Below are 15,504 nucleotides of genomic sequence, written 5' to 3'. Positions count from 1 at the left end.
TTAAATTAGCATGGTCAGTGCTATCAGAAACTATCATATTTTTTATACCTGCATTTTTCTGTTCTTAGCCCAGAGAGAAAGGTCGGATGCGTTTTCACAGACTACAGAATGTACAAATTGCACTTGACTATTTGAAAAGACGCCAGGTATGATGTTTTTGAAAGACTGCAATCCTATAAACATATGTGATTAAGTATATCTACATAGAAACATGTCAGGAATGACAAAGTTAAATTTGGCTGTGAATTATAATCATTAAGATTGTGTTTTGGTGAGGCAAATATTTAAAAATGTTTTTAAACATTTGCTTCCAAGAAAAGGAAGTTAATAGTAGGTGTAAGCCCAGAGGAATTATAAGTGGCTACATTTCCATCTGTAACTCTGTATGAGAGCTACTGATTTTCCTTCTGTTTGAGTTGGAATGCATTCGCCTAGGAATTTAGTGACATTTTAGTAGCAACAGAATGTTAAGAATGCCCATGAACGGTTCTTAGTTGTGGGGAAGCAATGCTTTATTTTTTATACTTAGTATATAAAATACTTTATTTTTATAAAAATATTTTATATAATATTTTTAACTTAGTGTAAGCATTTTTAGTACTTAGTAGTGATAAAACAGTATTTTATTTTTTATAACTAGATAATTATTGGATAACTTATGTGTGTTTTATTTTTTAGTAAAAAATAAAACATTTTTGACAATAGTCCCCAGTTAGCTTGAAGTTTCAGGAGAAATCATGGAAAAGAATTAGCACTATATTGGATATGATCTTGATCTGGTGGCATTGTGTATTATGGCGGCATAAGTCAAAATATTAGTAATTTTTCAATTAGTAGAAAAAAGAAGGGAAAGAAATGCAGAAGAGTTGAACATTATCGAAAACAGTGAGAAAGCAAAGGTGGCAACAGTTTTGCTTTTTAATGGAGTATGAAAAAAGAAAGAAAGGAAAGGAGAGAAGGAAACACTAGCTTTTATTATCCCTTCATTTACTTTATTATAAATATTAAAATGCTTTTAGTTATTAAATACTAGTAAATTCTCAGTGATTAAATATTTTAAATATTATTGGCATTTGCCTCATTATTCTTCTTTCTAGTGAAAGTTTCCAGAAGGATTAATGATTAATTATGCCTCCTTGTCCGAAATGGTTTTTGTCAGTGTTTTGTCCAGGAAGTAAAATGTTAAATATGGTATATAATTCTCAGTAAATTCATGATATTAAACTCTTTTGTCCAGGACATAAATGTTAGAGATCATCATTACATTTATTTACCTGAATGCACAGTTTGACAGTTGATCAGCTTTAAGTCTGAGTATTATATTTTTAAAAAATGTTTGAACAGCTTTTCAAATGCCCAGTGACTTATTTATTTATGGTAAATTGATGGAAAAATAATGCTAGTTTTTTTTTAAAAAAAAACTTTGTGATGGATCTCTGAGAAAATCTTTAAAATTATTTTATGGTTCAGACAGTTTCCTACTTAATATAAGAGTAAAATAAATCTTATTTTTAAAAGACAAAATTATTTCTAATTTTATAATAAGACGTCAAATATTTAGGACTTCTCACTTGAGTTGTTTTTGTTTTTACAAGTGAATGCTTTTAGTACTTACTCTAGAAGAAAAAACTACAATAATACCTGTTTTTCCTTTGTGGCTATCCTGCAATTCATAATTTAAAATGACTGAAGATAAGGGTAAAACAATATTTGGGGGATTACTAATATTTACGTCATTTCATTTTTTTCTTTGTTTGATTTAGAATTGCCTTTGTGTAGGTAAAGATAACTCATATGCTGATTTGATAAACTGTTTTATCTCTTCTTGACATATAAAACAGGTGAAATTAGTGAACATTAGAAATGATGACATAACAGATGGAAATCCCAAATTGACCTTGGGATTAATATGGACAATAATTTTGCACTTTCAGGTAAGCCCAATATTTCTTAATTATCACTTGTTTTGGCCTCTCATTGCTAGTTTTCAGGTGGTTCATATGAAGGGCAAGTTATGCATTCGTGTCTTATGGGAAAAAAAAATTTCCGACTTCTTTTCTTAAACAATATATTTGAATTGTTCTTTCAAGTAACATGCTGCTTGTAAATCCCTCCTTTCTTGTTCTTGCTGAATTTAAGTGAGTTTTAAGGACAGTGTTTGTAATCTCAGAATTGGAAGACAGAGATTTCTTTTTATTGAATGCAGACACATTTCTTTTGCTTATCGGACAGTATTACCTGTTACAGATATGTAAAGATTTTATGACTCAATCTTTATTTAGAATAGTTTTTATTGATACAGTTTCTCAACTATGTCAACTGTTTTCTCCTTCGATAGACACTAGATGGCAGTATAATTATCATAAAGAGATCTGAATTAGAAGAAAAGTATCCATGTTTTGTGTAGAGCTGTGCTTTCTCACTCTAGATTTGAGGAAAGTACAAATTTATTGACTACGAATTATTATCTAATAAACCTGTGTGGATAGAGGACTGACATTGATTTAGTTTTTGTGAAATGATACATTTAAAAAAATCATCCTCATTTGATTTAAGGTGACTCCTAACTTTGGAACTTGCTTTAGTTTATTAATTGCTGATCTGCTTAAGAAATGTCCTGTGCAGCACAGAACCTGACCTGGAGTAGGCATGGAGTAGGCACCCAGCTCCTACTGAATGATTACTGTGCACTTGGCCCTTGAAGCAGGAGATAGCTTGCCAGAAAGCTATCTTTCAGAAAGGAGCTGGGATTTGAACCAAATCTTATGAGGAATAAGACTTTGTGTGTTCTAAATTTGAGTGAAATATAAGTTTTGTAGGGGAAAGTGGAAAATAATGTACCTGGGACTCATTTGGGACCAGGATAGATCTGACAGGTACAGGGAACTACAGGAAGTAGAGTGTAGGTAGGTTCTAGGGCCTGAAGAGGCAGCTGAACAGTTTCAGCAGTAGGAAAGTGGAGGAGAGACAGGCAAGCAGAGGAAAGGTGTTAGCTAGCCAGACTGCAGGGCAGCTAATATAGGTGAATGTCCACTCAGCTGGGCTGTTGATGTCAGGGAGAGCCAGTAACTGGAAGCCAGGACCCCAAAGGACTGAGGGTCCCTATTACTGGAGAAATCCATCCTTAGGGGATCAAGGATACTGAACACTAAACCAAGGCAAGGATTTGTGCATGGAGCATAGAGCCAGACCTTGTTATCAGAATTGGGTAAAGTCTAAGTAGAACCGGCCAAAAATCTGATATCCTTTTTTCAAGGATCCTTTAATTATCCTAAGTGGATTAGGTCCCAGAGCTTTTAGTAGGGTTGAAACTGCAGGAACCCCCAATGGGAAAATCAGAGGCCCATCAGAGCAGGGCACCAATCACTTCATCAGCACAGGGCTGGTGGGGCAGTCTATGTCTGAATTTGGAATGTCAGACTAAGGACCACTGTGGGGCAGTGGAAAGCACCCAGGCTTTGGAGAGAGACAGAACTAAGTTTTAGTCTTGGCTCTTTTATTTATTACTGTGATGGCATTGGGTAAGTCACTTTACCACTCTGAGCTTGAAAAATTGTGTTTTAGGAAACAGAATCTATCAATCTAGTAAAATAGTAGAAATGAGCAGAGTGCAGAGTCAGAGAGATAAGCTAAGAAGCTGAGGTGGTGATCTCAGAGTGGAGTGATAAAGGGCAGGACTCAGTTGGGGATGAAAAAATCAAATACAAGAGTTGACATTTTGAAGGAAGAAAGAAAGGGACTTAGAGGTAGGGCATAGAGGATGAAGGAGTTGTATTAGTTATAGATAACCAAACTTTTTAGCCTGGGAGATCAAAAAAACAGTAGACCCTTGGAAGACATGGGGATGGTGGTAAGGGGGAAACTCATGGCTGGATGGGTTTGATGTGATGGTGGGATACCCTGCACATCTGTCTGCTGAGCAGCTGGAGACAGTCAGAGGTACAGATAATAGAGTTGGGCGTCAGCACTATACAGGTGGTCACTGATTCTATCAGAAAGAAGGGATCTTCAGAGGATCCAGAAGAGCACAAGTGGAGAAGAGCCAAGAGCTAAGGATAGAAATTTGGGGAAGGCCTATGATGATGGGTACAGGAGGAGATTTTGTTGAGAAAATAGAAAAAGAACGTTTGGAAAGATGGATGACATAGCAGGAGAATGCATTGACGAAACCAAGGGAAGAGAATTTCAAGTAGAAAGGAATGGTGAGCAGCATGAAATGCCACTAGAGATCATGAGAAATTTAAGACAGAGTGCAGGTTAATGTTCTGTCTAGAAGGAAGACCTTGGAGACCCAAGCTACTGGGAGCAGAGACTAGAAAATAGACTGAAATGTGCGACCTAGAAAATAAAAGACTGAAATGTGTAAGTGTAGAGAGTCAGGAATTAGAAGCAATGTATTTAGAAATGTATTTCCTATATTTGAGGAATTTTTTTTTTTTTTTAAGAGGTGGGGTCTTGCTCTGTCTTGCTCTGTCACCCAGGCTGGAGTGTAGTAGCTCACTACAGCCTTAAACTCCTGGCTCAGGCCATCCTCTTGCCTCAGTGTCTGGAGTAGCTGGGACTACAGGTGTGTGCCACCACACCTGGCTAATTGTTTTATCTTTTGTAGTGATGAGGTCTCACTGTGTTGCCCAGGCTGGTCTCGAACTCCTGGCCTCAAACGATCCTCCCGCCTCAGCCTCCCGAAGTGCTGGGATTATAGGTGTGAGCTACCATACCGGGCTTTGTTAGAAGAAATTAAGGCAAAAGTTTATTCGAAAAAGAATCTTGTAGTATGAAAGCCCTTTGGGGTTCAGCTGTCTTTGGAGGAGAGAGGAGAACTAACTAGTCACAGAAGTACCAAAAGAAGTTTTTCTTCCAGTATGATCCTGTGGCATAATGTTATAGAATCCATTGTATTTTCAGAGTTGAGTTACAAGATGCTATGATTGCTAAATTATCACCAAAGTTAAAACTAGACTGAGATCTCTTTAAAATGGAACACATCTATGTTTTGGTAAAATGGAAATGTTTCTTTTTATTTAAATGCAATAACTTTTCTTAGTACTATGATATTTTAATATTAGAACTATTTTCTGATTACTCCAAGATAGAAGGATATTTATAACAGAGGATATCATTCTCACATAGTGTCTGAAGTTTTTTTCCCTATATTTTACATAAATAATGAAGACAATTGAGAAGACCAATTTATTTTATTTAAAAATATTTGTTATAAGCATTATAAATTGAATCTGTTTTCAGTTAGGCCTTCTGAAAGTAGGCATTCCCATGACAGTAATCCTGTATCATTAGTTCCATCATATACTAGATCCAGAGATACTAAGGTAATAAATATGTTTTCTATTTACTGGAGGAATTTACATGAAATTAGCTATAATCTAGGGCAATGAATATTGGTGATATAAATAAAAATAGAAATGTACGGGGAGGGAGGCTTGTGTAGGATTGGGAAGGCATTAGAGAATAAGGGAGATTTTTACAGATACTAGAGATAGGCTTGGGGCAAGATGAGAGCCAGCTACCAGGCAGAGACTGAAGTTGAGCCGTTTCTGGGACAGGGAGCAGTGCGTATGGCCTGAAATTGGATAGCTGCTTAGCGTGGCAGGGCTAGAGGGAAGAGGGTGGAATGCAAATCACTGGTTGCCCCTCCATCATGTCAGCACAAATATTAGCCGTTATACTTTTAAGTTCTCTTGAATACTGTTCCATTGCCTTTGAAGACATTGAAAATCAAATTTCCCAGTACAAAGGAATGATAAATGTGTGAGATGATGGATATGCTAATTATCCTGATCTGATCACTGTACATCATATATATCAAAATATTACTGGTACCACATGAATACGTACAATTAGTATTTGTCAATTAAAAAAAAGCAAATAGAAGACCTTATTTTTTACCATCTTGTTTTCTAGGATATTCAGTTTTTGCCACTGGAGAATATTTAATTTTCTTTTTGAATGATTAAGATAAACCTTACAATGCAGGGTCTGTCGCTGACAAACATCTGCAACATCATTCTAACTTGACTATTTTTACCTAGCAAAATATGATGAGTTTCATCTTTTGATCAGTACAAAGACTACCTGGAGAAAGACAATTATTAATTTTTTTTAGTAGTCAAATGATTTCTGCTTATGTATAAGTCCATTTAATACCATACTAATTTCCTTTTTATCATATGTATGACTCAGTGTTAGAAAAATGCACACCTTAGATAATCAGGTTTCATGCTGACTTATTATTTTTCCATAGGGCCCTAGTATAACTGCATAATATTTAACTAGGGTACAATTATAAAAGTTACATATAAAGTTTAACTACCTTAATTCATGTATAAGAATGCACGGGTATTTCCTTTGGCTAAGTGTTTCATCATACAATTTATCTATTTGCTCATATGAAAGTCCTCATGATTGGATAATGGCAATGACTTGGAAATTTATGTAATTTAAAAAATATTACAAACTATTTTAAAAGGTTAATTTTAGAAACAATTTTCTTAGATTGAGGATCGAACATTTATTATCTCTCCATTGGCTAGTTATTGAATCATACTGTTATTTTTTAAGAGTCTTAATGTAATGTACAGAGATTTTTGAGCTTTTTGTTTGTTTGTTTGTGTGCAAGTACCAAAATTAGTTGATGTTTCTTAAGGAAAAAAATTATTTGGTAGAGGGTAGAGACTCTCTGAAAGTAAATTTGAAAGGCACCTTGAAACTAAATTTGAAAGGCACTTTCCTAAGTCTCACCTGACTGGCATTTGCTCTCTATTTGCTCTGATTTATTGAACCACCAAGTTTCAAAGGTTAAGTGCAAACTTTGGTAGTGTGTCTGCATTTCAGAAAACTGAAAGTTAAAGTGAGAGTCATAATCTCCTCATACAGTACAGCTAAGGGTTTGCCTTGAAAGCTCATCAGTGTTGTAATTTGACAGTGAACAGTAATGTTTGTCTAAGAGGATTGGTGGCCAGAAATAAGCCACAGTGTCTAATGAGACACAGGGACCCGGCTGGGCAAGATGCCACAGCATTTCTTGCGTGTGCCTTTCTCATAAGCAAAATGGCTTCAGACCGAAGAGGATGGTCACAGAGTCTGTGAGGAATCAGAGGTCAGAGTGGAGTTTTCAAACTTAATGGAGAAGATCTAAGTAAGCCCTGGATTTTGAAATGAGTGAATTTGTGGAGCTGTGATCTCCTGCAAATCAGATGGGGAATGTCTGTGGATGTGTAAGAGCTGAGAAGGAAGAACAGTATTTAGATCCTGCCAAAACTCCTTTAAGCCCTGAAGAATATTCTCCCGGAAGAAAATATTTCAGAAGAAAACCGATCAAGAAAATTGGAGGTGACACAGAGTCAGTAGAGCCAAACAATGAAAATGAAGGCACGAAGAAGAGTGGCATTCGGCTTTCAAAAGAACAGCCAGCTCTTTTATCCAGGGGACTGGTACAGGAGGAATCCGTTACCCCAGACCTCACACTGCGAGATGGTGTTCAGCAAGAGAAGACAGAAGTTGTAGCTGACAGTGTTAAACACGAACTTCTGCCGAGTGCTGCAAGCCGTTGGTCTTACCATGTGAACATTTCTCCTGCTAAAGACGGTGAAACAGAAGTAAAAGTTAATGAACTGGATGAAGGAATTTCAGAAAAAGACAGCACTCCATATTGTGCAAGGAGGAAGAAACATTTAGATGATGTCAACACAAGAGAAATAACATTCCAGGAAAAAACTGATGTTTTTTCTTTTCGAAAGGCAGCCAGCTTAAGTTCTATTCACTATGGTACAGAGAGATCACTTGAAAAAAGTGAGTTTGCTGAAAAGTCATCAAAAAGTTGTAGCAGTGTTCAAGAAAGGCAAAACACTGAGAGATTTTGCTCTCACCGTTTTCAGTTTAAAAAGAAGAGATGCCATTCTCTCTGTGCTAATGTGTCCTCTGTTTCCAAGGACACAAATGGAAATGAGGTAAGTGAAATGTGGAGTCTAAGGTGTGATTATTCCAGGTGCTCACACAGAACTGAAGTTTTGTAGAGGTTTTGTTGCATTTTATTTGTAGCCTTAGGTTTGATTATTATGATTTTATTTCTTATGCTGTCCACATTCTTGAATCATGCTTTAATTTTCAAAAATCCTGTACATTTTTGTTATTGGTGGAAGACTTAGAAAAGCACTAGTTTAAGAGAGTGCATATCTCTTGAATTTCTCTAGTTCATGTTTCTTGACTTTTCTTATGGAAGAGCCTTAGAAACTTAGCTGTACTGTAGGTAAAAGTTAAATTAGAAAATAGTCATGACAAGACAATAGCTTCATAAAAAACAGAGGACACAGTAAAATATCAGTCAGTACTAACTTGCTGCTCTGTAAGTTTGAAAAGCCAGATTCTAGTTCTTTGTCAGTTTTTATGTACGAGAAACATTCACTTAATTGCTCTCAATTTTGTGTGTGTGTTTGTGTTGAGAGTGGGGGCACAGATGAAATTGCCCAAATTTGTTCTGTTCCTTTGTTATGTGAGTTGTTCCCCAGGCCTCAGTCTAAAATCAGAAATCATTAGGCTAGCATGTCATAGGAATTTGAATATGACACAGACAGCAGGAAGTTGAGATCTTTATTCCTAACACGGATATTTAGCTTTAGACAAGTTACTTATCGGGGGTTTTTACTTGTCTTTAAAGTGTAATGGGATATGTATTTATTCACTTGCCTGAGAAGTACATTACCCAAATAACTTCTGCATGTTACTAGTTGGGAGTTGGTTTTTTCTTTAAGCTATTCCTAACTTTATCTTTTAACAAAGAATCTAGACATAAACGGTATTTGTGATGTTAAACATTCTTGGCAAGGTCATTGTACGATTAGGCAGAGATCATTTGCACAGTGATAGAATGAGGTTTTACTAAGGTTAGTGTGCATGATGATCATTGACCTTGGCAGCTGAGTTCTCCTGAAGGTTTCCTGTTTATATACACCACCACAACCTTGCCAATATTAAGTCATCGGTTCTGTTTATATTTTACAGCGGTTAATGTTTTAAAAAGAAAGCATCCAGTCTATGTCATTACCCACGTAAGTCTGGCATAAAGGGCAGTGCAAAGGAAAACTACTTGGCTGCTACATGTTTGTGACTATAAGCACTTGCTTTATTTTCACATATGTTTTCCAACTGTTTTTTTGCATAATTCGGCTTTAAGTGAGCTGTACATTTTTTCATTAATGGAAATTCTTAAAATCTGTTTCCTAAGTGATTCATAAGCCTTTTAAAATTTGTATTATCCTCATGCCAAGTGGATTTTACCCTTCTTCGTAATTTGTATATCTCATGATTTTTGGCCAATCAGATTTGTTAAATTATTATGATGTGGAGGTATATAACAAAGCCTGACACCTTCTAGGTCAAAGCTGAATGAGACAGTCCTTATTTTATCTGAGGAGTTTGACATCTCACATCCTTATAGTTCAGATAAAGACTGTTTATTCTGTGGCATACAAAGAGCCAGAACCAAAAGTTTAGCTATTCCCTTTAGGACATTCTTTCTGTTACCTTGGAAGTGTCTGACTCTGCTTAATTATCTTTGGTTAGAATTGTCCCCAGAGCTCTTCATCGTACAGCGTATTCTAAATTTTTCACTGGAGAATTAGATGCAAATGAGAGCGCTCAGCCTCTTCATTAGTATTTCATCCCAGAAATGACCTATTGGCCAACATTCCTTTTCTCTTCTTTCAAGTTCTTTTTCATATCTTCCCTATTTGATCTGTTCTTACTCTTGGTTGTATGCAGGGTTGAACTTGACTTTTGAGTTAACTTCCAAGTAGAATAGTGTACAATTCTTTGAGCTTATCTTAACCTGACTTGAGCTCCCCTGGTCCTGTGACATCCATCATTCTCAGTACAGTTGGCTAGCCCACCTCCTCTTTAAATCCTTGCAGGGATAATGCTGCCCTAGAGTGGCCCTCCAGGCTCAGGTGGACTCCGTGGAGGCAGCTTAGCCAGCCCCTTCTGCTGAATATAAATCTCATAAGCATGTTGCATCTTTATTAGGATAAATAGGTTAAGAAGAGGGAATATCTTAGATTTATATATTGCTTTGGAATTGGAAAAATGCTTTCAAACACGTTGTGTCTTTTGATCATCCCAACAGCTCTATGAAATAGGCAAAATAGGCAGTTCTTCTTCTATAGAATGAGGAAATGGAAACTCAAAGAGGTTAAATAAGTCCGTAAGGCAACATAGCAAATGGGATTAGCTGAGTTAAACTATGGCACAACGTCCTAGTTGATTTAGTTGTCAGGGAAGTTCTAAAAGAAATTGCTGAGAGGTCAGAGCAGGGGTTTATATTTATAGGGTCATTCATGAAGGATGAGTATTATAAACAGAGATGGCAAAGGGTAGATCATGGTAGGGGACAGGCAGTAATGAGCTCAGTGTCTGTACCAGGGATCCTGTTTGTCTAAGACTCACCTTGTACCTTGTGACAAGGTCTCCTGCCTTAGCCCTTGAGCTCTTCCCACAAAGCATTCTTCTTTCTTTAGTTTCACAAATCACACCACTTCCCATTCTTGTTAAACTGATGTTAGCGAAGACGGTTGTTTTCTCCACTTATGGACCCATGAGTTCTCTAACCTGACCACATGTAAGGGTCATCCGAGGTGATTTCCAAAAAGGTCAATGTCTAAATGTCACTCCCAGTGATTCTAATGTAATAGATAAGGATGGGGCTCTGTAGGTGATTCTGATGGTCAAGACTATGGACAGGGAGCTTTTTACGAGTCATATTCTACAGCAGTGTTTCTTAAAGTGTGGCCCCAGGGTCCCTGCAGGAAGATCATCTAGAATGCTTATTGAAAACACCTTACCCTAGCCTTAATTTCGTCAGAATATTTTCTGGTGGGGCATGAGAGAATGTTCCATGTGTTTTAGGCACATGCTTGTGTGTTTTTAAAAACACTAAATTTCGAAGACCAGTATCACCCTCGCTTAGCATTTACTGTCTCATTTTCTTGTTGGCATAGGTTTTCTGATAAGCCGTGTGGATTATGGGCGTAGAAGGCAGAAGGTCTGAGTTGTTCTAGTCAGGCTTTGCCACCAGAGAGCCGTGTGGCTTGGGCAGTCTTCTTCGTTTCTCTGGGTCTTAGTTTCATTTTCCATAAAAGGAGCATATTGGACTTCATCAAGATTCTGTTACTACTAATTATGCTGTTTGTTGATCCTATTGTATGTCAGGCACTTCTTGATTATGTTATTTGATGTTTGGACCAAGCTTATGAAATGGTTGTATTTATAAGCTCCATCTTTATAGATGAGGAAACTGAGGCTTAGGAAAGTTAAATAACTTGCTCAACTCACTTAACCAGTAAGTGGTAGAGCTTGGATTTGATCCAAAATTGTCTACCAAGCTGAACTCTTAACTGATGTAATTTACCCTATTTTTCCTATGTACATGTCTTCCAGTTTTTAATTTCTGTGAATCCATGTACATATGCATATCTTTTTGCTTGTTTAGTGTTTCCACTCCTCCTTTTTTCCCTCTCTTCCTTTATTCCTGTATCAAACATTTATTATGCATTATGTATTGAACCAAAACTAGTCACTCGGAGATAAGTAAAACATAGCCCTTTTTTTTGTATGTATTATATCCCATTGTTTGTTCATAACAAATGACAGGGACCATGGCTGTAAACTTAGTCATCTGAAAATTAGGCTTCTGGGATGATGATCATGAATAATTTTAACTTCTCACCAAATCATGTGGCTGTAATAACTAATGAAAATTGGACTACTTTTATGTTCTTTTCCATCCTTTGGTGAACTGCTAATGAATAGTGCAATGACCTAAAGGAAAGAAGTCAAGGAGAGAGGGAGGAGAAATAGGAGTGTGGATATTATAGAGATTATAGTATCAGTCTCTGAATAATGAAGAGTTGAATATTTTTATTACATCGACTTTTATATTAAAAAAAGTTGAAAAAGTTTTAAGGACGATCTTAGAATATGAGAGGAATACATCAATATTCAACTTCCCTGAAATATATTTATTCATTATTTTTTCTCTAACCAAGTCTTTTATGAAGTTTAGGCTATAGAATTCACTTAGAATTCAAGGACTGTCATAAAATATAAATGTGTTTTTCCCTTCGTATGATAGCTTCGCTCCACAGATCTTGAACACAAAGGTCACTTTTTCTGTAGTTGACTAGTTAACTAATTTTTTTTCTGAACCATTTTATCTCTTTTCTTAAAAGAAAGATGCATTTATTGACTTTTTTGGCTATTTCTAGTCATTTAGATTTCATAGCCAGTTTGTGATAATTTAGTTTTAAAATAATTACTTAGAACTTGGATCCCTATGTTGGCATTATAATGCCTCTGTCTTTTAAATTAAATGAAGGACTTGCAAAAGTTTAAAGTCATTTGCTCTACAAAAAAGGTAGTTATTTTTATATTAGTTTTTCTCCCTGTTTGAATAAGAAATAGATGAGAATTTTCTCTAGGTAGTCATCTATTCAGAGCATTAACATTTGAACTTTATTACTTTTTAATTGCTTTTGTCCTCCATTTAACCCTTCCTTTTATATAGGCAGTTTTTAACCAGTTAGCATTTTCAAAATGTTTGTGCTATCTTTACAGTTAAAAATATTTTGTGGAGCATTTTCACACAGTTTTTTTTTTAAAAACTTGGAAGCAGATGCTAAAATGTGTTGATTACATTTGTTTCTGCCAAAATAGTTGAGACATTTTTGAAGAAATTGTTTTTGGAAGCATACAGCTTGGAAATATTTGCTTGTGTTGACAAATTCAATATGGAGTTTGCTTTTGCCTGACTAGTGTCAAGTGGTTTGAGTAAAAGAGTTTAAGCAGTATGATATTCACCCTCTTACCCAGTTACCTGCATTCACTGCGGGGCAGGCACAGTTCTGAGCCCTGTGTTCATGTCGCCTTAATCTCTCAACATGGAGGAGATACTATTGTTATCCTCCTTTTACAAGAGAGAAGTCACAGGACTGGTGAATGGTGGGATCAGGAATTGAATGTAAGTCACCACAGCTCTGTACCAATCTTCTTCCTAATGTTAAACTTTTACTCTTGAAATAACTTGAGACCAGGGAGGTAGGAGAAGAATCTTGAGCTCCACCTTTTCCAACCTGCAACTTTCCTTCTTATTAATACCTAAACTCTCTCGAATAGAATATAATCTTTATTTTTTGTTTTAATAAAAACATACGAAGGAACTGAATTTTCGCTTGATAATGTTTTTTGTATCTAGCCCACTAAATCGATAGGGGTTTTGTGTTCCGTGTGGAAGAACAATTGACGAGCTATCATTTCTACATCCATCGTGTGTCCCGCAAGTCAGTTTCTGCTTCTGTGCAATGAGGTGGTTCATCGATAGGTAAAGCTCCTTCAGCAATGCTGTACGGAGTTACTTAGATTGGTGGAGTGGAAGAGAACTTATGAGCTGTTGAGTCAGAAGACTTCAATTTAACCCGGGTTTTATTATCCCCATCTGTAAAACTGGGGTGGTTTCTTGTTTTGAGGATTAAATGAGGTCATATATGTGAAAAAGACTTAGAAGACTGAAGTGCTTTTTATGTTATTTATATTCTGTTTTCTGCTCCTGGAGAAAAGAGGAAACGTCTTGTAACCACCTTCTGAATAGAAGAGCTCTATAAGTTTTCACCATTTTTTTTTAATTTTAATTTTAATTTTTTTTATTTATTTCAGGGTATTATGAGGGTACAAACATTTTGGTTACATTTTATGTCTTTGCCTCACCCAAATGAGGGTTTCACCATTTTTAACAGGACACTTCTTTCTCTCTTGTGGATGTAGAGCATTCTGCATAACCTGAGTAGCCAATCCCACCTCCATTCGTCTTCTCACTCATTTCTTCAGCAAATATTTACTGAATACCTATTACGTATCGGACAATGTGTTGGCTATATTCCTCAGATTCCACAGTTAGCACAAAACTTTATCAACCTGTTGGAATGGAAATACCCCTTGGAGGAACCAATTTTTGAAGCTCACTTTGGTTATTTACGCCTTACTAGTAGGAGTACATTTCAAAGGCATTATTGAGAGAAACCGTGATGTGAGAGAAGAGAAAATAATTCCAGAGGCAAATCTGCTATTCTGTGAGGGAAAAGGCTGTCAGTTAAAGAGGTGTGACTAGTCTAGTGAGGAAAATTTTTATGAACCCTGACATCCAGTTCATGTGAGAGATCCAGGAGTGTATCTTCCTCTGAAAATGTGTAGTGTTCTTTGTCTCCACTATTCTGCCAATACAGAGGCTGAGAAGCTGCAGTAAAAAGGCTCTTGAGTTTAGGGGTGGGGCAATGCTAGGGGATTCCCTTTCATGACCTGTATCTGTGCAGCCATTTTCCCAGCAGTAGTGCACTGACAGGAAGCCGGGTTAGTGGCATCCACTGTGGCTGCTGACACAGAGGAAAGATTAGTCTGAGTTGTAATGATAGATTTCTTTTCTAAATGTAAAGGATAAATTTCACTTTCTTGTAAAATCTAAATCAGGATTTAGGATTCCTGGGTTCATACCCCAGGTCTCCTACTAGTGTGCTGTGAGACCCTGGGCAAGTGACATCACCTCTTTTAGTTTCAGCTTGTTCACTATTGAAATGAGGGCATCCACCAAATGGCTCTGCTTTCTTTCAGTTTGAATTCCCGTGATTTCTTAATCTTTGCTATACTTATAACTTTCTCTAAGCTAAAAAATCTCAGTTCTCCTGACTGCAGCGATGTTGCCTTTTCTACTGTTTTACGTAAAGTATTTAGATTGTAGATTTGATAATACTTTTTAACAAATTATATAATTATTTAAAATGTTTTAAATAAAAGTTGCATTATTTGCTTGTATAGAATAATGGAATATGTACATTAAAAAAATGTGAATTAGCTTGTAGGGAGTATCTGAGTCAACTTTGGAGTTGGCTGTTCTCGTATACTCGTGCATGCCATGACCATGACAACATCTGTAAAAACGGTTTATTCTTATTGCCCAGTTGTCTGGTGGCCTTGACTTTGCTCATAGGACTTTTACATTTACAGGTTCAGCTGACTAACACGGGTGAGGCTGTTGCAATTCATTTAATAGTAAGCGGGTCATTTAGCAATAAATTGTGAATGAAATTAGAGTGTGCTATAAGATGGGGTATGTTGGCTTATTTTCTTTCACTGAAAAGACATTTTCAGGCTATATACCATGTCAAGTTCATGAAATTTTTTTAGAGAAATGATGCAGAGGAAGCTCAGCTTCCCTACTTAACACTGGGTTCTCACTGCGTGGTCTCTGGACTAGTGGTCCGTGCTGGGTGCTTTTGTGCAGTAGTGAGGATATTCTGTTATTATTGAAAAGTGAGGTTAATTGGAAACCGTTAAATTTTCTAAAATGACAAAGTTTACACGACAGGTTAAAACTCATTCATACCAAATGAAAACATGAAACGTGTGTTTCTGATCTTTCATACTTTTTCTTTCTTTATGACTTCCTTCTTT

At 36.4% G+C, this 15,504-nt stretch overlaps 1 protein-coding gene across 1 annotated transcript in view; it reads left to right on the top strand.

The window, feature by feature from the left end:
* The window catches only part of DST (dystonin), a 374,223-nt gene that overhangs the window by 125,197 nt on the left and 233,522 nt on the right, over positions 1 to 15,504 (top strand). The window contains exons 4-5 of the mRNA XM_012648708.1: positions 69 to 146; positions 1,842 to 1,934. Of these exons, the coding sequence (XP_012504162.1) occupies positions 69 to 146; positions 1,842 to 1,934 (171 nt within the window). The remainder of the gene's footprint in view (positions 1 to 68; positions 147 to 1,841; positions 1,935 to 15,504) is intronic.

The sequence above is a fragment of the Propithecus coquereli genome, unplaced genomic scaffold, assembly GCF_000956105.1.
Source record: "Propithecus coquereli isolate 6110/MARCELLA unplaced genomic scaffold, Pcoq_1.0 Scaffold292, whole genome shotgun sequence".
Taxonomy (NCBI): Eukaryota; Metazoa; Chordata; class Mammalia; order Primates; family Indriidae; genus Propithecus; species Propithecus coquereli.
Note: the sequence above shows the minus strand (reverse complement) of the source record. Positions and strands in the feature narration are given on the sequence as shown.